Consider the following 23,952-nt stretch of genomic DNA (forward strand, 5'->3'; position numbering starts at 1 on the left):
ACGACTATCGGATAGAGCAAAATCACAACTGATAATTTGAGAAAATAAAAATGAAGATAAAGAAGACACAAAATTTACGTGGAAACCCCCTAAATAATATAGGGTAAAAACCACGGGCAACGGTATAAGTATTTCACTATGAGAAAATAGGAATTACAACCTCTCTCGATCTACCAAGGAGAAAACAATTATAATTCTCTCTTGATAAAAAAGAAAAAACAACTTTCAAGAAACTCTCTAAATTCTCTCTAGTATTGGAAGAAAGCTAGAATGCTTTGGGATGATTTTGAAGCTAAATGAGCTAGGGTATTTATAGTTGAAACTTAAGGACTAATTTGTAAATACCCTAAATTACAATGACTAAAAATGATTTTACCATTTCCAAAAAATTCAACAAATGCCATGTGCCATTAATTGTGCCCACTTTCTGTGCATTGTTTAATCCACCTTTCGGTGGATTTGTTTAGTTTTCAACAATCTCCCACTTGAAGATTTGATTGGAACAATCATATTTTCACACTATTCTTTCTACCTTGTACCATCATGTTGCTTACGTCTCTGACAGGCCACAAGAGGATCGACACCAAGTAAATTTATCAGCGTTGATCGCCTTCGTCATGAAATCTGCTATATTATCTTTGGTATGGATCTTCTGCATATCTACCGTTCCTTCTTCCACCTTTTCACGAATGAAATGGTATTGAACTTGTATGTGCTTTTTCCTTGAATGAAATGTTGGATTCCTTACTAAATGCAAGGCGCTTTGACTGTCACAAAACAGAGAGACATACTCTTGATTGTGCCCAAGCTCCTCCAATAGCATCTTTAACCAAATTGATTCTTTACTGGCTTGTGTAGCTGCTACATATTCTGCTTCTGTTGTGGATGTAGCCACAACTGACTGTAATTTTGTAACCCATCTTACAGCTCCACCAGCAACTTTGAACACATATCATGTAGTAGATTTTCTTTTATCCAAATCCCCTGCATAGTCAGAATCTACATACCCATTGATTAGTAAGTTTGATCCTCCGTAACATAATGCAATATTTGAGGTCCCTTTGATGTATCTCAGGATCCTCTTTACTATATTCCAATGCTCTTTTCCTGGATTCGCCATGTACCGACTAACCACTCCCACTGCTTGTGCAATGTCTGGTCTTGTGCATATCATAGCGAACATTAAACTTCCCACTGCTGATGCATACAGTACTCGAGACATCTCCATCCTCTCTTCTTCACTTCTAGGACTCATACTAGAGGATAATTTGAAGTTAATAGGAAGAGGGGTAGAAATTGGCTTACAATCTTGCATGCTGAATCGTGACAAGATCTTCTTTAAGTAATTCTTTTGTGAAAGTCAAATCTTCCTATTACTTCTGTCTCGGTGAATTTGTATCCATAGAATCTTGTTTGTTGATCCAAAGTCCTTCATTTCAAATTCCCTAGCCAGTTGTGCCTTCAATTCTTCAATATGATCTTTGTTGGGTCTTGCAGCCAACATGTCATCCACATACAACAACAATATAACAAAATCGTTATCACCAGACCTCTTATACCAACACCTCGACGCCTTCTTTAGACCGTACATAGATTTGTTAAACCTGCAAACCAAGTTCTTCTTTTCTTTTTCTTCAAAACCTTTAGGCTGGAGCATGTAAATCTCTTCTTCAAGATTTCCATGAAGAAAAGTTGTTTTAATAACTAGCTGCTCTAGATGTAAGTTCAATGTAGCACACATTTCCAAAACTACTCGAACTGTTGTTAGTCAAACCAAAAGAGAAAATATTTCATTAAAATCAATACATTCTTTTTGAGCATATCCTTTGACCATCAGTCTTGCACGATACCTCTCAACTTGATCGTCACCATTTCTCTTGATTTTGAAGACCCAATTGTTACCAATTGGTTTCCTTCCTTGTGGTAGTGGCACAAGGTCCCATATATTATTTTTATGAAGGGCTTCAATTTCTTCTTGCATCGTCATCATCCACAGTGAAGCATCTGAGATGTTTATTGCCTCCTCGTATGTTGATGGCTCATCGTCCTCTGTTAAAAGGCAGTATGCAATATTTCCTTCTATAATATAATCTGAGTGCCAATTGGGACATCTTCTCACACGATCTGATTGATGACTTGTTGGAGCTTCAGAACTCTCTGGTTCTTGTTCATCATGTGCTGGTTCTGCTTCAGAAGAATCTCCTTCTTCAACCTCCTTTTCCACATGTATTTGTGTAGTCTTTGACTTTTCAGTGCTATCATCGTCTTCTTTTCTTTGTAGTTTATCTTCTACAAAGATAACATCCTTGCTAATGATCACTTTACGGGCAGTGGAATCCCACTAGCGATACCCCTTTACTCCATCAGCATACCCCAAGAATTTGTATTTCCTGGATTTTGGATCCAACTTTGAAATTTCTTGGGTGTTGTACATCACGTACACAATACTTCCAAATACATGGAGGTTTGAATAATCAGCTGGTTTACCAGTCCACATCTCCATTGGTGTCTTCAGCTCTATTGCAGTTGATGGAGCTCGATTCACCAAATAACAGGCGATATTGATTGCTTCTGCCCAGAATGATATTTCTAGGCCTGCATCCCTCAACATTGCTCTTGTTCTTTCTAACAAGGTTTTGTTCATCCGCTCTGCCACTCCATTTTGTTAAGGAGTGTTTGCCACTGTGAACTGTCTTTTGATGCCTTCTTTCCTGCAAAAGTCATCAAATTCTTCACTTGTACATTCTCCTCCATTATATGTTCTGAAACACTTGATCTTATTCCAGAATCAAGTTCCACCCGCGCTTTGAAGTTTTTGAAAGTGGAAAACACATCTGACTTCTTCTTAATAGGGTACACCCAACATCTCCTGGAGTAGTCATCAATAAATGAGACAAAGCATTTTGCTCCGCCTAGGGATGTAACTGGTGCTTGCCATACATCAGAGTGAACCAATTCTAGAACACTTTTGACTCTAGAATTTGACGTGTTGAATTTCAACCGGTACTGCTTACTTGTTATGCAATGCTCACTTGTTATTCAATGCTCACATAAAGGAAGTGATACCTTTGTTAAGCCTGGAAGTAGTTTTTTCTCCACAAGGACTTTCATTCCTTGTTCTGACATGTGTCCAAGTTTCTGATGACATATCATTGCAGAATCTGAACTACATGAGGTAACAGAGGCTTCTGCTTCTAGCAAAGTTTCTCCCTTTAGCATGCACAAGTTTGCAGCTATCTTTTCGCCTTTCAACACCACAAGCGTTCTACGGAACACCTTCATGATTCCTTTTCGTGTTTCAATCTTACTTGCATTATTATCCAATAATCCGTAGGATAATAAATTTTTCTTCAGGCCTTTCACGTGCCGCACATCTTGAACAACTTTAATTGTTCCATCATACATCTTCAATTTGATGGTTCCCACTCCAATGATCTCTAAGGCATGATCATTGCAACTATACACAAATCCTCCTGAGACAGGTTCATAATGATGGAACCATTCTCTTCTTGAGGTCATGTGATATGTTACTCCTGAATCAATGAGCCATATGTCTGCATATCTCTTTCTACCTTCCACGGTGGTTGACGCTTCCCAGCATAGAGCATCTCCATCATCTAAAGTGTTTGCAGTATTGCCTTGTGGATTGGAGTTTTTATTTAGACTCCAACAATCCTTCTTCAAGTGACCCTTCTTTCCACAGTTGTAGCACTTTAAATTCTTCTTGCTTCTTGACTTCGATCTACCATGTTTGTGACTGCTGCTTTGGGCACGTTCTGTTGATCTCCCTCTCATCATTGTCAACACTTCTGCTTGTTGCAGATTTACTTGTCTGTCTTCCTTATTCTTGCGCCGATTTTCTTCTTGTAGAACAGCAGCTGCAACATCATCGAAGACTAGACTGGTGACATTACAATGAGAAATTTCCACAATGAGAAATTTCTTCTATTAAATTTTTCAATATCAAATTTCGTTGCCATAGCTTCTATTACGGATAGCTCCCACTATTTCACTATCGTGAATAGTTCTCTGGAACCTTCAAAGAATGGGTAATACCTTCATACTTTCTTATGTTGGAGGATCCACCTTTTGGTGGCAACCACAAAGACAATAAGCATATATTACACACTCAAATCTGGCTCAGGTACCAATTGTTGCGGAAGACGACTATCGGATAGAGCAAAATCGCAACTGATAATTTGAGAAAATAAAAATGAAGATAAAGAAGACACAAAATTTACGTGGAAAACCCCTAAATAATGTAGGGTAAAAACCACGGGCAACGATAGAAGAATTTCACTATGAGAAAATAGGAATTACAACCTCTCTCGATCTACCAAGGAGAAAACAATGATAATTCTCTCTTGATAAAAATGAGAAAACAACTCTCAAGAAACTCTCTAGATTCTCTATAGTATTGGAAGAAAGTTATAATGCTTTGGGATGATTTTGAAGCTAAATGAGCTAGGGTATTTATAGTTGAAACTTAAGGACTAATTTGTAAATACCTTAAATTACAATGACTAAAAATGATTTTACCATTTCCAAAAAATTCAACAAATGCCATGTGCCATTAATTGTGCCCACTTTCGGTGCATTGTTTAATCCACCTTTCGGTGGATTTGTTTAGTTTTCAACAGAATCGCATACTGCTATGCGAACTGCTTGGTATAATTGTTTTGAGATTTATTCCAAAAATATTGATAAAAGGAAACTCATGAATGTGATCCAAGATAGCGCAGTTCCAGCCTGATCGTTAATTCCCTAACCCAGCCACCTTTGAATCCTCTCCAGCTCTGAAAATAATAGCACCAGATGTGCCAACCTCATTAACATCATCATAGAAAAAGATCATCAACCCAATATCAACATCATTCGATCCAGAGTCCTTGGATATCTCTGGGAAAATCACCTGTTTGACCAGGGCCTAAAGGGATAGTGAAAGAAAACAATGTCTCCATGTCCTCCCCCTGTCTATGACATTATATGTATTTGCACCTTGGTACGACCAAACCTGTCTATAATATCTAACAACCGAAGGACAACCTTTACAATACTCTTCTTTAACCTCATGAAATCAAGCTAAAAAAATAAAGGGTAAACTACATAGTTGGTCACTAATGGTTGGGGTAGTTTTTTTTTCCACTGATGTTTCAAAAGTTACAAATCGGTCACTAACATTATCGATTGATTACAAACTGGTCACTCGTTAAATGCTAACAGCGTGACGAAAAACATGGACTTGGTTGACCACCTTTGACCACCACGTGAATTACCCAAATATCTATAATTGTCACCTTCTCTTCTCCTTTTCTATTTAACCCAATCCCAAACACACGCACGCACGCACGCACGCACACAGAAAATTAAAAGTAATTAGAATGTATATAAGATTAAATTGCATCGAATTGAAAATTCAAGAAGATATTTACAATTAAACCATGACTAAAATGAAAGAAATCAAAAATCAAATACAAGTGGAAAAGTGATGATTATTGGAGGAGCATGAGCCTAATTAACCCAAAATATCTTTCCAAATAAAATCTCAATTTCCCTCCTAATTTTTCTATTCCCTCTAAATTCTCAATTTCCCTCTAAATTCCCAAATAAAATAAAAACATTTCACCCAAAAATATCTTTATTTAAATAGTTTTCTTCCACCACTCACTTTGAATAATATATATACTATATTAATATAAATTATAGTTTATAAACTATATACTTTTTATAGTTTATACATGTATAGTTTACATATATAGTTCATATAAACATAATTTATATATATAACTTATAATAATTATATAGTTTATAATATAAATATAGTTTATATATAAACTTATATATTATATACATACATATATATAAACTTATATATTATATACATACATACATATATATATATATATATATATATATATATATATATATATATATATATATATGAACTAAGGAAAGCACCTTACCCTTTCCAATATGAATATGGGCTCCCCGAGTCCTCTCTTCCTCTTTCTGTTGTTTCTGATCTGGATTTACCTATTGCCTTGAGGAAAGAAAAGAGATATTTGAGTTCTCACCCTATTAATCACTTTGTGTCCTATCAAGCTTCCTTCCCTTAAAGCTTTCGTTTTAGCGATTTCTTCCACCAAGATACCCTCCTATTTTGAAGAGGCCCTCAATCATCCCACAACATCAATGGGGAAGAAAGCTATAATAGAAGAAATGGAGGCTCTAAAGAAGAACGACACTTGGGAACTGGGAAGAAACTACGCCACAGCCGTAACTACGAAGATCAAGCAGGCCGCGGAAGCCAAATCCTAGGTATGCCAATGCAGCATTAGCTGAAGAAGCATCTCAGAGTGTCGATTGGCAGAGGGCAATGGAGGATGAGATTCAAGCCCTGAAGGAGAATCAAACTTGAGATTTGGTACCGAATGTAAAATATATATATTATATTTTTCAATTTTTTAAATGAATGTAATTTACTATATTTTTCATTATTTCTTCACATTTTGCATTTATTTCGATTTAATCTTTTTTGTTTTTTTAATTTATTTTAATTTTAATTCTTTCACTTTTATATGTATTCAATTTAGTCCTTAAATTTATATTTGCATCTTCATTTGGCCCATTGTTAGTTGTTATTTTTATTTTTGTAGCTGGCCCATAACTTTTTAAATGTGTTTAATTTAGTCCTTTTTATATTAATTTAAACCTTACATTTTAAATTTATTTTGATTTAGTCCCTTACCTATGTGTGTTGTTTAATTTATGTTTTAAAATTTTATTTGTAATTTTACATTTCTTCAATTTTATCCTTAAATTTATATTTTTTATAAAATTGATCCATGATATTTATTTTTCTCTTAATTTACTCGAAATCATATACAATTACAACTTGCAATTCAACAATCACGAAAGATGACAAAATAATTAATCCAAAAATAAAAACGATCCGACATGAACTCAATCCATATCCGGTAAACATCCGACCTGAATTTTATCTGTCAATGATGTGACTCGATCTGAACGAGATCCGACTAAAGTCCACCCGAACCTAAATTAACCTGGTCTTTTTCTGCTTCGGACCTGAACTGTTTTGACCTGAATTAACATCAATCTGAACTGAAAATGACCTGACCTGAACCCGATCTGGATCTGGTGTCAAATCAACCTGAAAATAACCAGAACTGATTTGAACTGACCTGAACCCGATCTGGATCTGGTGTCAAATTTACCTGACTTGACCTGTATCCGATTTTACCCGACCTGACAAGATCCGACTGAAACCTGAACGATTACCCGATTTTACATCCCTAGTTATTTGTATTAATATTGGCTCCGTGGCATCAATACCCAATAAAATTAGATATCTATATTTTTTTTATTTTATGTTTTGAAAATTCAAATAAATTAAAAAGTAATCCATAATCTTATTTAAGTATATAAACTTACACCCTAAAACATAAAATTTCAACAAGACATGTCAAACTCAATCTCAACATGCCATTTAAGAATCTAAAATGTCAGTAAATCTTCCAAACATTTTTTTTACATTTTTCTAATGTCAATTTCTATAAGCATGCCAATTTTCATATCAAGTCATGCATTGAAACTCAAAATAATATAGCATGTATGAATACAATGTTCGACACTAATTCTAATAGACATGCAAAAAATCATTGAAAACTTTTAACGTAAATTAACCAAAATTATCAAGACATTACGTGAAAATCTAGAAAATGTGATTCTAATTTGATAAATTGAGCATGTAACCTCACAAACACTAGATTATATGTTGATAACAAGAATTTATGTGAACATTAGTCGATGCATCAATCCGACATAAAATATTTAAATGTTCACAAAGAGGATGTATGATCCCACTTATATCACCCCATACACATTTCAGAAAAGGGATAGGTTCTTCTTTATCTTGTAATGTCTTTTTTAGCTTGAACATTGGGAGTTAAAGGATATCAAAACAAAGAGGAAGATTATAAAGATTCTTACGAATCATATGAACTTCATTGAGGAATGCATTTCGCTGCTATGTGATGATATTTGTGTCCCTGTTAGAGTAAGAGAAGCTTCTCCCCTAGTGTTGGTTCGATTTCCAGTCATGTTTTTCTCAATTCCCCTTTGATAAAATCTTCTGTTTCGGCTCCTTGCAGCTGTAGAAGTAATCCTTTTCCCCCGGGAAGCATGCGGGTGATTCGCTCTCAGCTCCTCTCTGTCTGGTGGTGCCTGAGCCATAGTTGGTGGCCGGAAGTCAGTCTAAAAGTGTCGCTTCTCCTCCTTGAAGAGGTTTCAGTGCAGTTGTTCTTGAAAAGGAGCATGTTGTCGGTGTTAATTATGATGGGCATACTAGTCCTCCTAGGCATGAAATAGAAGAGTTGCAGAGTCCAAATAGGAGGCTGACAACATTCATAAAACGAACATTGCAAACGCTGACGCTATATTAATGGGCTTTACCCAAAATGAGGTGGTTGAGTCGGGTACTTAAGGTCCAGGTTACGGGTGAGGATTGAAATTGCAGAAGGTAACCTTTTTTGACTTTGTGAAAATTCGTTGCAACCGTTACTGCAGGTGCAAAAGCAACATTTGGAAGCGTTCCTATTTGCTTGCCTTTACTCAAGGAAAGAATCTGTCAAGAAACAATATAGTCATATTTGTCCATGTAGTAAAGAAATTAGGCGGTAAATAAAATAATAAATTCTTAGTCAAATCGACTCAGAAAAAAGGAAAAGCGCTAATTCCACTAAGGAAAAAGGAAAAACGAAGTTTAATATGATCCTCGGGTACTTCCTATGGTTTCATACTTGAACAAACCATGTGAAATTTCGTAAGATATTTGTGCAAATTTTCACTTGGCAACTAATGGAAAGTAGACAATATATAGATAGACCCGTCTTAAGTTCGTATGGTGTTTCGCCATGTGGGAAGGTGATGCATAGTGATTGTTGTAGGCAGGTACCACAACTAGTTCTCAAATTGTTTGATCAGCCATCGAAACAGGTTTTTGTAGGTGAAATGTGTTTTGGAGTTCGAGGTTGCGTTTGAATCTGGTTCTGGTTGATGTTGGCGATGTTGTCACTGTTGTTTCCTTTATCGAATTGTTTGTCAGTGTATTCTACGAACTAGTGCTTCGATCTCAGGTTCATAATTTACTAGTTCTCCTAGATTCTTCCTACCATAAATCAAAACAAACTATATCAGTAACTTTGCTAAATCCTCGACAACGGCGTCAATTTGACAAACATCATAATTGTCAAATAAATATATCTTATTCTCAAATAAAAATGAATAAAAGTGTAGTGAAGAGAAGGGTCGATCTGTAGGGACTCGACTCGAAATATCAATTTTTTTTTTTTAATTTTGAGTTATTCGAGTCACTCAAATTATCAATTCGTTTTTTAGCTCGAGTCAAATTAAAATTTAGAGATTTCGAGTTACTCGAAAAACTAAAAATTTGACCAAGTATTTTGACAATTTTACGATTTAGTCATTGATTTTATATTCATTCAATTCATCCTTCATTTTAAGCCTAGTTTACCAAATATGAACCACATACTCCTAAACCATAGTAGTTCGTATGTACTTTCAATTCCACTTTTCGATAACAATTTTTTTATTTTTCAATTTAGTCCCTCAATTTTTCATATTTTTTATTTCTTCAATTCATCCTTTATTTTATGTTCGTTTTTACCAAATTTGAATCACATGCTCATATACCACTATAAAATACCTATATAACTTCAATTCTTATTTTTTTTTACTAAAACATACTCTCTTTTTTTTAATCCCTTAACTTCGCATTTTACTCAATTTAGTGTTTTCACTTCAATTGTTTGCAAATTCTTTCTTTACATCAATTCATTGACTCCTTTATACTCTATCAATATTTTACCCTCAAAATATTTTCTTTTAAATATAATATTGTAAGTATATTTTATAATTTTATATTGTATTTGATATATTAAATAACATTATATTGTGAAAATAATATATAGTTAGAGAAAGTCGAAAAATTAGATCAATCTTTACCATAATACTATAAACAATTATAATAAAATTAATATAGAAATTTGAATAACCCAACTCAACTTGAAAAATTTCAAATTAAGTTCGATTTATAAAATAACTTGAGTTAGTTGGAGGAAGGTGTGTTTAATTACCTCAAAGCAAGGGTGGGGCGAGGGTAGTTAATCTTCAAGCGAAGAACAAAACGCTATTAGCAAAATGAGATTGGTGTTTCGGCTAAATACGGGTGCCCCTTTACTGAATTAGGCATGCATCCAAGTGTTATCCGCTTATTAATGAAATTTTTAGCCGATAAAAAAATTAATTTTTTGTTTTGATTTGACTCGGTCGAATGCTAACCCATAAACCTAGATAAAATTTGAAACTAGTATTTATGTTAAACCAAATCAAAATATAAATAATGGGTTTCTAAATCAGACATTAATTTAATCAAACATATCATGCGTGGAATTTTTATTTCTAAAAAAGATTGGTATAAGTTTGAATAAAACTATAAATACATAGAAAATTGGGGAACATGGATTGAAGAAGCATCATAATCGGACGACCAATTCTTGTCCAATCATTTGGCAAGCAGCCTCCCGGTATATAAACCCTACATCCCCTCTGAATTTGTGTCCACCATTCATAGTCTAAGCCTCCATTTGTTCCAAGCTACATCGTCAAGAAGTTTCTCACTTTATCTCAACCAAAGCAACACAATGAGTAATGCCTCCTTATACCCTTCTTCTTCTTTTGTTACTTTTAAAATAATTGCATTCACATTTTTTGATAGAGGTGGAAAAGGAAACGAGAAAACTTCTTCAAATGGCTGTACAAAGGAGGAGGAGATTAAGAGCGACAATACACAACTTGGTGATATGCTATGTAGAAGAAGAAGGTGGTGAAATGACAGCATATTTGATGGACAACTTGATGGGTCTGCTACGGATACACGTCAAACGAGGCGTAAACCTTGCCGTCCGTGATGCCCTAAGCAACGATCCTTACATTGTTGTTAAAATGGGACACCAGGTCTTCTCTTCTTTTTTGCTTTTCCAATGTAATTTTTCACGTTAATAACAACCATTTGTAAATATTTGTTTGCAGAGACTGAAGACTCGTATAGTAAAGAGGGATGTAAATCCTGAGTGGAATGACGATTTAACTATGTCCATAACAGATCCTAATATTCCAATCAAGCTGGTATGTCTCTTGATTACTATACACCATAACTTGATCCTCAAGGTATTCGTTTGTTTACCTCTTTGTGCATGAATCCAGACGGTGTACGACCATGACACATTTACTAAGGATGACAAAATGGGAGACACAGAATTTGAGGTTAGGCCATATATAGAAGCCTTGAGAATGCATACCAATTTGGAAGAAATCCCAAATGGAACCGTGCTATCAATATTACAACCAAACACCTCCAACTGCATGGCGGAGGAGAGTCACGTATACTTGAACCAAGGGAAGATTGTCCAAGACCTCGTCCTCCGATTACGAAACGTCGAGTGTGGTGAACTAGAAATTCAACTTGAGTGGATTCATTTTCCTGGCTCTAAAACGTTCCTAAGTTCATGAATGTTTGTTTCGTCTGCCTTTTGCTGTTTGAAATTCGTTGCCCTCTTACTTTCATAGTGATGCATATATGACGCTTCTCTTTAGAAACTGTCGATTGTTTGTTGATTTTTTTGGGGGACCAAACAATTTATTGAATTGAATATAAATTCCCGATCATCGCTGCAAACAAATTTTCACATACTGTTGGCTTAAAACCGTCACTAAAAAACAAATATTGTAAATAATTCAGTATAGCTCTAAAAATCCAATGCTCTCATTTCCACGAAAATGCGTCGAAAGTAATTTTAACAGTAATTTTCTATCAGACTGTGTATATGATTTCATGAAATAAGTGTGAATTGGACCCAAACAAATTGTCTAAATGAGAGTCATGTAGACCTCAAATTTTCTAAGTTAGTGAAATTATAACGTGGTCGGAAAAATGGAATCTAGAGTTGAGGATTACCTGGGTGGAATTTTCTGGAATTCCATCACATGGTTGGAATGAAGTTACCTTGAAAAGAATATCAGAATTATGGGGCAGCGTTGAAGCGTATGGGGAAAACCTTAACCACACTATGAACTATGAGATCACTGTGATGATTTCAACATTACAGAGGAGGCAAATCAATGAAGTTGTGGAGTTGATGGTGGGTAACATAAAATATGAAGTGGGAGTTAGGGAGCTTGGCTTCTCAGGTAATTCGGGTATGACGGTGAAGGACTTATGGGCTACGTCTAGTAAAGAGGAAGTTGAGCAAGTGGATGAAGGTGGTAATGAGTCATCGGAAAAATCTTCCCAGGATTTAATCACGACTCCGGCGTCGGAATCGAATGGGGAACAATAAATTCATTTGGTGGCAGACACGCCATTAAATGATTGTATTGGAAATGTACAAGGCGTGAGTCAAAAATATGATGAGGGCATAGTGCCGTTTGGTAAGGGCGGTGGATTCGAAGAAGAAAGAGGGATGAGTATGGCCGTTAACCAAAATTATGAACTTCAGGTGCAAGAATTAAATGGCAGTGGGAGCGGTGAGAATGCAAGTGGACTGGGCCATGTTATTGGGGGAAGACCTGGTTCTTGAGCCTGAGAATGAATTGGGTAATGCAGTTTTGGGTGGTCCGAAGGTCTTGCAGTCCAGTGAAAATCCAAGAGCGGGGAGTTATAAGGGACATATAAGCAGTGAAAAAATTGACACTTTCTTTCTCGAGTGAATCAATTTGTGCAGAAAAAAAAATCAAAGAAATATGGGTCTCTGGCTTTACATGAAAGAGTTCTTTCAAGAGCAAATATTAGGAAAAGAGATCGAGCCCTGGAAGAAAAAAAAAAAGAACAAGCTGAAGACTAAGGATTTGGAAGCTTCGGAACTCTCGGGGAGGTCGCTGCCTGATTCGGATATCAGGAAAAGGCGTCAAGCGGCGATTAGGGAGGCAGAAAAGACGCTAAATCTGGGGAAAAATTGGGGATACAAATCACTGGAAAGGCGGATTCCGAGGTAAGGGCGTGCAAATGAGGTATTTTAATTCTTTGGATTTATGTGGTATTCGATTTCAGAGAATCTCATGGGTGGGATTGTTAGGGGGATCCGTTGTAGTATGGAAGAGGTTGTTTCGACTCCAGAAAGTGGGTATGGTTTCCATTATAGAGACATAGAAGAGTTCGTTGCGTGAAAAAGAATTTAGAAGCATGTGGCCTAATGATGAATTTTGATTTCCAATGGTTGAATCTAAAGGTACATAACAATTCCGTGGGGAGAATGGGGGCTTCTAAAATTTTGGGATATAAAAATTTTAGCTCGAAGAAAGTTTCATTAGTTGGTAGATTTTTTTCTGATCAAAGGAGAATATGGTATGTTGATAGTTTTCAATTCAAAGCTTCTGTGGGTGTGGGGCGTTAAATGTCTATTTGGGGCAAGAATAGTTTCAAAGATGAAAGCTCTTTGTTTAATTGGGTAAGGTATGTTGATGGTTTTCAATTCAAAGCTTCTGTGGATGTGCTGCTGTTATGTCAAAGCTTCTTTGTTGGGAGTGGAGGTAATGGTTGGATCTAGCTGGTTTCAATTCTGTTTCGGTTGGGTCCTAAGCCTTTGTTTATTGCTGAAAGATAAGGTGGATTTCAAATTTATTAATGCTTGGTTATCAAAAAAGGATGGCTTTGAAGTAATTTAGGAAGCATATGGGAGCACGTGGGCAGCTTCAAAGGGTGGACTCCATGGAAAATTAAGATATGTGAAAGCAAACTTGAAGAAGTGGAACAAGGAATCATGTGTTTTGATAAGGAAACAGAATTGTTAGAGGTAAAGATTAATGAGATTGAAGACTTAGGTGATATAGGGAGATTAGATCCAAGGAATTGGAAGAGTTAAAGCAGCTTAAGATACAATATTGGGATGTGCTGAAAGCGAAGGAAGGCTTATGGAGACAAAAAGCGAGAATGAGTTGGTAAGCACATGGGGTCTTAAATTCTGCTTTCTTCCACCGAGTGGTTAAGGACAAAGAGGAAGGAAGTTACTGTAAGAATCTTGGAGAGTCTGGTTTGGGGGATCCAAAAAAGCTGAACAAGTATATTGATGCCAAACGGCTAGCGAAGGTCGAAATGGTGAGATCTAATTGTTTCAAAGCTTGGTGGTAGATACTGGTGGTGTTAGTTTTCTGCCCTTACTTTTTGTTGATCTGTCTGTTTTGTTTCGGGTTGACCTATGTATCCTGGTTGAATTTTTGGCCTGCGGTGCTGCTTTGTGTTTTGGGTTGTGTTGCAGCTTGTTTGTAGTTGTCGTTGTTATTAAGTTGTTTTAGGGTGGTGTGAGTACTTTTATAGGATAGTGCTTGTTTATTTTGGGAGCTACATAGCAGTTTTCAATTCATGCTGGTTTGCAAGTCTTCTTCAAATATTTGAACTGGCAGGTGGCATCATCTGAAGAAGCTTTGCACAGGTAGTTTCTTGCATTTGTTGATTGGTTCATAGCAGATCAATAGGGATGCTTACACTTCCAAGCTTGTAGTTGTTGATGGTTTGGTGTTATTTAGTCATGTGTTGTATTGTATAGCATCGGGTAAGGTGTCTTTTTTGTGCTTAGGTGTGGGTTTGCAAGGTTTTAGGACTGTTTTGGTATTCTTGTTGCGATATTGTCTTTTCGAGGTGTTGTATCTTTTGTCTAGTTAAGAGTTTTTTTCCCTCCATCTACGGCTAGGAGGTTTTTCATGAGGCTCTTAACTTTGGTCGTTTTTAATAAAAATTAATTTGCCGAGCAAAAAAAAAAAATGAAAAGCAAATGAGAAATTGAGATTTGTGTATCATATAACCCCAAATTTAAACTCAATGGGATTATAATGTCAAGGGTATCATATTATAATTTTTTTCCAAGCAAAACTATTTTTATTAATATAGAACAAGACCAACCCAAATTGTATATTTCATTAAAAACCTTCAATAATCTTTTAAAAGTTACAAAATGGTATTCCGACTATAGAGTGTTGCTTTGTTGAATCCTTGAACTATTAAAAGTTACAAAATAGTCATTCGACTATTCATTATGTTCCAAACTCGTTATTTTCCGTTAAAAAATGTGAGACCAAGTCGTGAACGGAGATAAAAGTGTGAGACCTGCGGGGCGGCCAAGCAATTAACCTTTAGCATCCTAAAACAAAAATGGTAATATGAAAGAGACAACTAATGCAAACAAACAACCCTTAGCTAGCTACTAGCAAATCGTTCAACCGTTCAACAACTTTGTTAGGGGGAATAAAAGGCTTCACATATGCAATTGCACAAACAAAGATGCATATAATCTCACTTACAACATGATCAGTCATATTCTGAACAAATTCTTGAAAATGATTCCTCATTAGATGCACTGTAACAAAATCTAAGAGAAAATTGCACATAAATTATTCCCAGCTCACTAGAGTTCAACATTAGAAGAACAAATTAGACTAATCCATATATATATATATATATATATATATATTTGAGATGATTACAAGCTAGTATCTATTCATAATTTTCTTAGCTTGATATTGCCAACGCAAACGAACAACCCTTAGCTAGCAACTAGTAAACCATTCAACAACTTTGTTAGGGGGAATAAAAGGCTTTACATATGCAAATGCACAAACAAAGATGCATATAATCTCATTTACAACATGATCAGTAAGATTCTGAACAAATTCTTGAAAACGATTTCTCGTTAGATGCACTGTAACAAAATCTAGGAGAAAATCGTACACAAATTATTCCCATCTCACTAGAGTTCAACTTTCGAAGAATGAAAACTATAAATACTCAAGCCAGTGATATTTCCTACTCAATGTGAGATAGTGTTTTTAAGCATTACCAACACTACCCCACTATTGCGAAAGAATTCTTCTAAAACTCGAAATATAATCTTCTAAGAAGATTAAAAGCATAATTAGTTGCTTAGGAGCTAGTGAACATATCTTGAACTAGTACATAGTGATGATGATCAATCCTTCTTTAGATAAGTGAAACTAATATTGAACTTTCTAACATAAGGGTAAACTTATAACATACAACTAACTCCTTCATCCACTGAAGTCCTCGACGTGTAAGATATATATACACAAGTTTATATTTGGCCATCTTACCTCAGGATTTTAGTAAGTGTACTAGAAAAACGGCCCAACATTTTTCATGGAAGATGACTAATCTTTCTCACTTACGTAGGTTATTTCATCAGGTTTATCTCAACATAAACACCCTTAAATCGGGATATGAAATAATTAAGAGTCTTTTACAATGGCTCAACCTCCAAAGGTTATGGTGATTTTCTTCAAGTTCATTATAAACAAACCACCCAAACTCTGGAATAAAAAATGTTAAGAATAAATATTCAACCTCATTAAACAATGAATTCATAATGAATTCAGCATGTCCTTTTCACTAGGACCATCTGAACTTTTGGATTTGACTTCATTAAGAGTTTTCATAAAACTCAACCTTTCAAGCGGTAAATTCATCATGTCCTTCTGAATTAGGACTACCCATTCAATTATGGGTTATGAACCTATTAAGAATAAATATTCAACCAAATTTAGTAAATTTATCAAGTCTTTCTCACTAAGACCACCCAAAGCCTGGGCTATGAATTTATTAAGAGTAATCAAGCTCATCTTGGGCATGTACAATGTTCGTAATAGGGATAGGTAGGTACATGTACACTATGAGTCTTTCCATGGTTTTGTTTTACCACATTGAACTTAGATAACTAAGTTGTGTATCCACTATGAATTCCTCAACCTATGGGCTTTAAACTCGTCCCCTTCGATCTAGGACCAGTTTCCAACTTAACCCTTTGGTAAGAGGATATGCTAGGTTCCTTTCCGACTTCACATACTCTAAAGAGAGTACTCATTCCTTATTAAGTTTCTAAGAGATTCATGCCTTATGCGAATGTGCCTCTTTTTACCATTGTAAGATTGGTTCTTAGCCACTATAATCGCAACTTGTAAATCACACAGTAAAGAAACTGAGGAGTCAGTCTTCCCTACAATGAATTTCAGCTAAAAAATTTCTGAGCACTTAGCTTCTTGCCCAGCTAAGTCAATAGCTATAAAATCTGACTCGATAGTGGAACGAGCAATACAAGTTTTCTTCAAAGATTTCCACGAGATGGCTGCTCTACCTAAAGTAAAAACATACCCACTCATAGAGCTTACCCTATCATTATCAGAAACCTAGTTGGCATCACAATATCCTTCTAAAATCACAGGATAGCCAGCAAACTCAAGTTTCCAATCCATCATACCCTTAAGATACTTGAGTAAGCGTTGGAAAGTGACCCAATGTTCACCACTTGGGTTACGAGTATATCTACTAAGTCTGCTCATAGCGTAGGCAATATAAGGTCGAATATAGTTCATTAAGAACATTAGGCTCCCAATTATTTTAGCATATTCAATTTGGAAACGATACTTCCTTTTTTTTAAAGAGATGTATGCCAGGTTCATAAGGAGTTCGAATAGGGATGACATCAGAACTATCAAATTTATTTAACACATTCTCAATATAATGTGGTTGATTTAAAGAAAACCCCTTTTCATTTCTGGTAACTTTGACTCCTAAGATTACATTGACTTCTCCCAGATCCGTCATCTCAAATTTAGTGGATAAGAAGCTCTTTGTTTTGTTAATGAACTCAATGTTATTACTGAAAATCAACATATCATCAATATATGAACTTATGATGACACAATCAACACCAAACATCTTTGAATACATGCATACATCCGAATCATTGACAACGAAACCAAAACTAAGGATAGATTTGTGAAATTTCTTGAACCACTATTTAGGAGCTTGCTTGATTCCATAAAGTGACTTTTTAAGTCTACACACTAACTCCATACCATGCGCCTCAAAACTAAGAGGTTGCTCCATATATATCTTCTCATCTAGATTTTCATTCAGAAATGCAGTTTTCACATCCATTTGATGTAGTTGCAACTTGTGAATGGAGACTAGTATAAATAATGCACGAATCGTTGAGATTTTTGTTATGGGAGAGTAGGTATCGAAGAAGTCGAAACCAAATTTTTGAGTGAACCCTTTGACAAATAGCATCAATAGATCTTATAGCTTCTTCATATGTCTTAGGATCATCATCTAACAGAAAAACTTGAGCTACATGATCATCTGGTTCGAGTTTCTTCCGGAAAACTCATTTGTTGCTGATAGTTTTAAATCATTTGGGCAAGTCAACCAATTCCTAGGTATGATTAGATATTATTAATTCTAGTTCATCATTAATAACTCTTTTCTAGAAACTAGCATCAATAGATCTTATAGTTTCTTCATATGTCTTAGGATCCTTATCTAATATAAAAACTTGAGCTATAAGATAAGATCAATAAGGTGTCTAAACCATATATCTCAGAAATAAAGAAAGTTATAAAATCTGGTCCAAATGATGTTTCAGTTATTTTTCTTTTACTTCTTCTAGGCTCAAATTCAATCTCTTGAGAAGACCTAGCAGATATGTAACACCCTAAACCAGTATGACACATAGTTGACCGATTAGAATGCCATATAGAACCACTAAGTGGCTAACCCAATTTTTTTTCATTTTCTTAATTTAAAATGACCATTTTAAAAACCATTTGAATATGAAAATTCATCCATAAAATATATTTGAAATATTATATCGGGGAGATCCCAAAATAAATACATACAACAAAATATACAGACCAACTTTTCAATTTAAAGTTACGACTCAACTTTACAAAAAGGTCTATAAATATACATGCCCTTCAAGAAATCCTGAGACGTACTTTGCTTCTCACCTGATCTTGACATCGGTCACTTAAAAGCTCTTTGAACGCTTCACCTACTAATATGCATAAGGAAACAAATTTTGAACGCTGAGCTAACTAGCCCAGTGCCACACTAACAACCAAATCATAATAAATGTGAATCAATACTGAGTATACTTGCATACTCACTCTTTACTCTATGGTAGACATCATGGTGTCGTTGAGGGTTATGCATCTTGGAGCTCACATACCCCTCTATTCTACCGAGTATGATGCCCAAAATGATGCATCGATCAATACCCTCGACTAACCCAACCCTTGCGAGTGTCAGGCCTTGGCTCTGGTTAGTCAGTTTTAAGTGCCTTGCACACTACCTAAGGATATGCCGATTGTATCTACACATTGATACTAGTATCATCTACTAAAGTGACTTGATGTCCTGATTATCTCCCAAGTATTCAAACAATGGTAGTTTTATGTCTTCCTATTGATTTCATTTCAAGTGAAATTAAGCATTATTCTTGTTCTAACTTTTAGTCTTATTTGGAAGAAATTATAAAACTTTTGGTAAACCTCATCTCTTTTAAAGTCCCATAAAAAATTATGCTCAGAAATATATTCTGGTATCGATACTAGCCTCTCAGTATCGATACCACCCTATTGGTATCGATACTTTCTTAAGGGTATTGATACCCCATTACTAATTCATCTTGAATAAAAAGGAGAAGTATCGATACTTCTATATAAAGTATTTATGCTTAACCCTGGGGAGTATCGATACCAAAAATGTACACTAAAAAATAAGTTTCGATACCTCTTAGTTGGTCTCAAAACCTTACCTTGAGTATCAATACCCTTTTAATGAGTATTAATACTCCCCTAAAAATCACCCTATTTTATGCCTTTAATATGAACAATATCGTTATTGTTTGTACAGTATCGAAGCTCACCCTCGAAAATGCCTTATTTGGGCACGAATTAGCCTATCTAACTCCCCAATTTTTCTACCTTGAGATTTCCCATTTGTTATTAAGTCTTATGTGATCTTAGGGGTCATGAATAACGCTTTTGATTATGCTAAAGACATCAATTATGAAATCTACCATGAAATGCATCACTAAGCTTCATAACACAACTCTTTATCTAATGTACATTTTTAATGACCCACCATTTGTATGAGGAAGTTGTGAGTGTGTTACCTGCTTTCTTTTGCTGCTAAAACCTCTCTCGAATTAACTAGGAGGCACATTTTCTTTCCCCTTGCTTTAGAAATTTCTCCTACTTCCTTCACAAAACAAGATAAAAATGGATACTAACTCAACTAAGTGTTGGATACAAATTAAATATACTCCCTAAAACTCAAATCCTCCATAAAATAGCTTCCATCACTTGATTTTCATAAACCTCCCTAAAACCCATTTTTGAAAACTATGATCAAAACTTGAGATAAGGGCCTTCAATTAGAGCTTAAGGGATGAAGATTAAGGTTCTTACCTTGGTTGATTCAAACTAGACTTAGGATTTCAAAAGATTGCTCATTTATGCTCACTCTTGAGAAGAAAAGAAGAGGAAATAGATGAGTGTTTTGGGTGGGTATTTTTTCACATGAAAACCACTTAAAATAAGGGTTTTTTTTATCCTTTAATTTAAGCAATGGACAAACTACACTTTTGGTTTTTCTCTTTTTAACCCATCCTAAAATCATCACTTATCTTAAATTATTGGGCCAAACTTAATCCCAATACCATTTTAAATTGGTCCAAACTATTTTAGGAGATCTATCGAGCTCTACTTATAGGCCTCAGGTTGACCCAAACTATTAACCCGATATTCAAGGTGTTACAAGGTACACTCAAAGAAGAGGATGATAATTTTTATATTTGTGTTTCCTCATTTAATCTAGGGTTTTAATCGAAAAAAATCTTCAAAGAAAACAATATCCATATATTCACAAATAGAGTAGTCTTGTAAACACATGAACCTGTATGCGACATTATTTGTAGCATACCCTATAAACACTGCATCGATGGTTTTAGGTTCGATGGTGGACTTCTTAAAGTCCGATAAGCCCACTTTAGCCATATACCACCATACTTTCAAGTATTACAGATTTGGATAATATCATTTCCATAACTCGTATGAGTTAGAATCTAATTTCTTGTAAGGTACTTACCCATGTAGTATTGATACTACCACTCGAAAATGCTCTATTTGAGCATCTTCAACCCTTCTAATCCATCCTAAAGGCCCTAAGGAGGTCCCCAAACATTATTAGAGTCTTATTTGAACTTATTAGGGGTCATAAAGAGCCAACTTATTAAGGGTCATAAAGAGCCACCATATAACTTAAAAACACATAAACTTGAGAATTGCCACAAACATGTTCTTAAACCTTCAAGGTTAATGTAAGCTACAAAGATGCATGATAAGGCTAACAAATGGTATAGAAAGGTTATAAGGGTGTTACCTTGATGTTTTAGTTCATCAAAACTCCCAAAATAACCCAAGGGTCAACTTCTCTTTACCCCTTGTCTTGGACCCTTCTCCAACTTCTTTCAATAATGCATAAGAAAAGATAATACTAACTTATTTTTTAGACTATTGAGAATCTAAAAACATTTCTTGAAATTCATCCTATCCTTAAACCCAAGCTAGAATCCTTAATTTCATATACCCCCACTAAAACCATTTTTTTTCAAATATTAAACTTGACATATGGGACTTAAAATGAAGCTCTTGAAATGGAGAATGATTTTCTTACCTTAAATAAAATCAAACAAATGATAAAATCCTTAAAGCTTCACTTGAATGAGAAGAAAAATGAAGAGACAAATGGGAGAGATGAGGAAGAGTGTTTGGTGAGGAAATGGGAGTGGTTCACGCTGATAACTTAGAAAATAAGGGGGTTTTAGTTCTCATTTGAAAAGGGGAAACCACACTTTAGGTCATCTTCCTTTTTACTTCTTATTAAACTTATCCTAAAAGTCCAACACTTGGGCCAAACCAAGACAATTCTTACAAATCTAATGGGTCTTTTTGGGTTCAAATTAAAGGTTTCAGGTCAACCCAAACTATTAACCTGTATTTTGGGGTATTAGTACTCTCCCCTTCTAATAAGATATTTCATATTCGAATTTTACCTGTGTAGAAAATATGCAAATACTGAAGTTGCATATCTTCTTCGGCTTCCCCGGTGGCTTCTTCGATACCATGGTTCTTCCATAATACTTTCACTGAAGGGATCTTTTTGTTTCACATCTCTTTCACGTCTTTTGCTAAAATGTTGATTGGCTCCTCCTGATATGTCATATCTTGGCTTAACTCGATTTGTTCTAAAGGTAAAATATGGGAAGGGTCGAAACTATATCTCCTTAACATAGACACGTGGAACACATTATGGATACGTTCTAACTTTGGAGGCAGATCTAAATGGTATGATACGAGTCCTATCCTCTTGAGGATCTCATATGGTCCTATAACGCGAGGTTAGATTTCCTTTGTGCCCAAAACGAAGCACCTTTTTCCATGGAGACACTTTAAGGGACCCTTGTCACCCATAGAAAACTATATGTCCTTACGCTTTAAATCTACATATGATATCCATGTCGAATGCTAGACTGGTAGTTGATTCCGAATCAAACGAAATTTTTCTTTAGATTCTCTAATCAAGTCATGGCCCACTAACTTATTATCGCTAAGCTCAGACAAACATAGGGGAGTCCTACACTTGTGTCCATATAAAGCCTCATATAGAGCAATTTGGATCCTAGACTGGTAGTTGTTATTGTAAACAAATTCCTCTAGTGGTAGGTGGTCTTCCAAACTACCTTCAAGATCTATAATCGTGCACCTAAGCATGTCCTAAAGGACTTGAATAACACGCTCTGACTGACCATCTGTCTGAGGGTGAAAAGCAGTACTATGATGCGACTTGGTGCCTAAGGATTGGTGAAGAGCTTTCCATAATCGGGAAGTGAAGTGAAGATCCCTATCAAATACGATCGAGATCGAAACCCATGCAACCTTACTATATTGTGGATATCCAATTGTTCTAATATTTCTAGGTGAAATCCATCTGCATTAGGAGAAAATGAGCCAACTTAGTTAACCTGTCTACAAGCACCCATATTACATCGTACTTCTGTCTAGTCATAGGTAGCCCGATTACAAAGTCCATAGTCACATTTTCCCACTTCTATTGAGGAATCTGATTGCATGGGTTCACTGAAAGCAGACTACAATGTGCTTCATGAAGAATCTTGTTCCAAAAATTCTCAACTATAGGGACACATACCCGACCTCTAAAGAACAACACATTCACATCTCTTAGCTCAAAGCTTGGGGCTTCATCTCGGTGAACTTTCTCAATACAAACCCTCAAGCGATCATCGAAACTTTGCAACCTCTTGACTTCACCTACCAACTCAGGCTCTACTCGAAGTTTTTCTAATAATCCTCCATGCTCAGACAACCTCAACCATGCTAACAAGGCCCTCAAGTATGCCATCGACTTACTACTTAGTGCATCTGCCAATATGTTTGATTTTCCTGGTTGATAGTCAGTCACACAGTCATAATCTTTTAACAACTCTATCCACATACGATTCTTTAAATTCAATTCTTTTTGGGTAAGCAAGTACTTGAAACTTTCATAGTTCGTGAAGATATGTCAATTTTCCCCATACAAATAATGTCTCAATATCTTAAGCATAAACACTACAAATACTAGTTCTAAGTCGTGCGTAGGGTAATTTTGCTTGTATGACTTGAGTTGACGAGATGCATAAGCTACTACATTCCCCTCTTGCATAAGCACGCACCAAATACCATTCAAGGAAGGATCCCTATACACTATGAATTCTTTACCGGATTCTGGCTGCATTAAAAATGGTGCTTGGGTTAGAACATACTTTAATTGTTTAAAGCTTTTTATTCCCTTTTCTTCCCAAACAAACGGAATTCCATTCTGCAATAAATTCAACATAGGTCCAGCTATCATTGAGAAACCTTTTACAAACTGAAGGTAATAGCTCACAAGACCTAATAAACTACAAATTTCCGTCACATTTCTTGGTCGTTCCCACTCTAACA

General features: G+C 35.5%; 1 protein-coding gene across 1 annotated transcript; it reads left to right on the plus strand.

Moving 5' to 3' along the window:
* The first annotated feature begins 10,727 nt into the window (after window positions 1-10,727).
* On the plus strand, window positions 10,728-11,625 carry LOC120166998 (protein C2-DOMAIN ABA-RELATED 4-like). The gene is made up of 4 exons (XM_039176142.1): window positions 10,728-10,746; window positions 10,817-11,055; window positions 11,131-11,226; window positions 11,305-11,625. Exons 1-4 carry the CDS (start codon window positions 10,743-10,745, stop codon window positions 11,608-11,610), a joined length of 645 nt encoding a protein of 214 aa, XP_039032073.1. The 5' UTR covers window positions 10,728-10,742; the 3' UTR covers window positions 11,611-11,625.
* Window positions 11,626-23,952: the final 12,327 nt, after the last annotated feature.

This window comes from Hibiscus syriacus, unplaced genomic scaffold (assembly GCF_006381635.1).
Source record: "Hibiscus syriacus cultivar Baekdansim isolate YM2019G1 unplaced genomic scaffold, ASM638163v2 tig00111659_pilon, whole genome shotgun sequence".
Lineage (NCBI taxonomy): Eukaryota > Viridiplantae > Streptophyta > Magnoliopsida > Malvales > Malvaceae > Hibiscus > Hibiscus syriacus.

Bases quoted from the DNA above. Each gene is read 5' to 3' on its own strand.
- LOC120166998 (XM_039176142.1), top strand. The intron at 11,056-11,130 runs GTCTTCTCTTCT...ATTTGTTTGCAG, and splicing joins TTGTTAAAATGGGACACCAG to AGACTGAAGACTCGTATAGT. The intron at 11,227-11,304 runs GTATGTCTCTTG...GCATGAATCCAG, and splicing joins CTAATATTCCAATCAAGCTG to ACGGTGTACGACCATGACAC.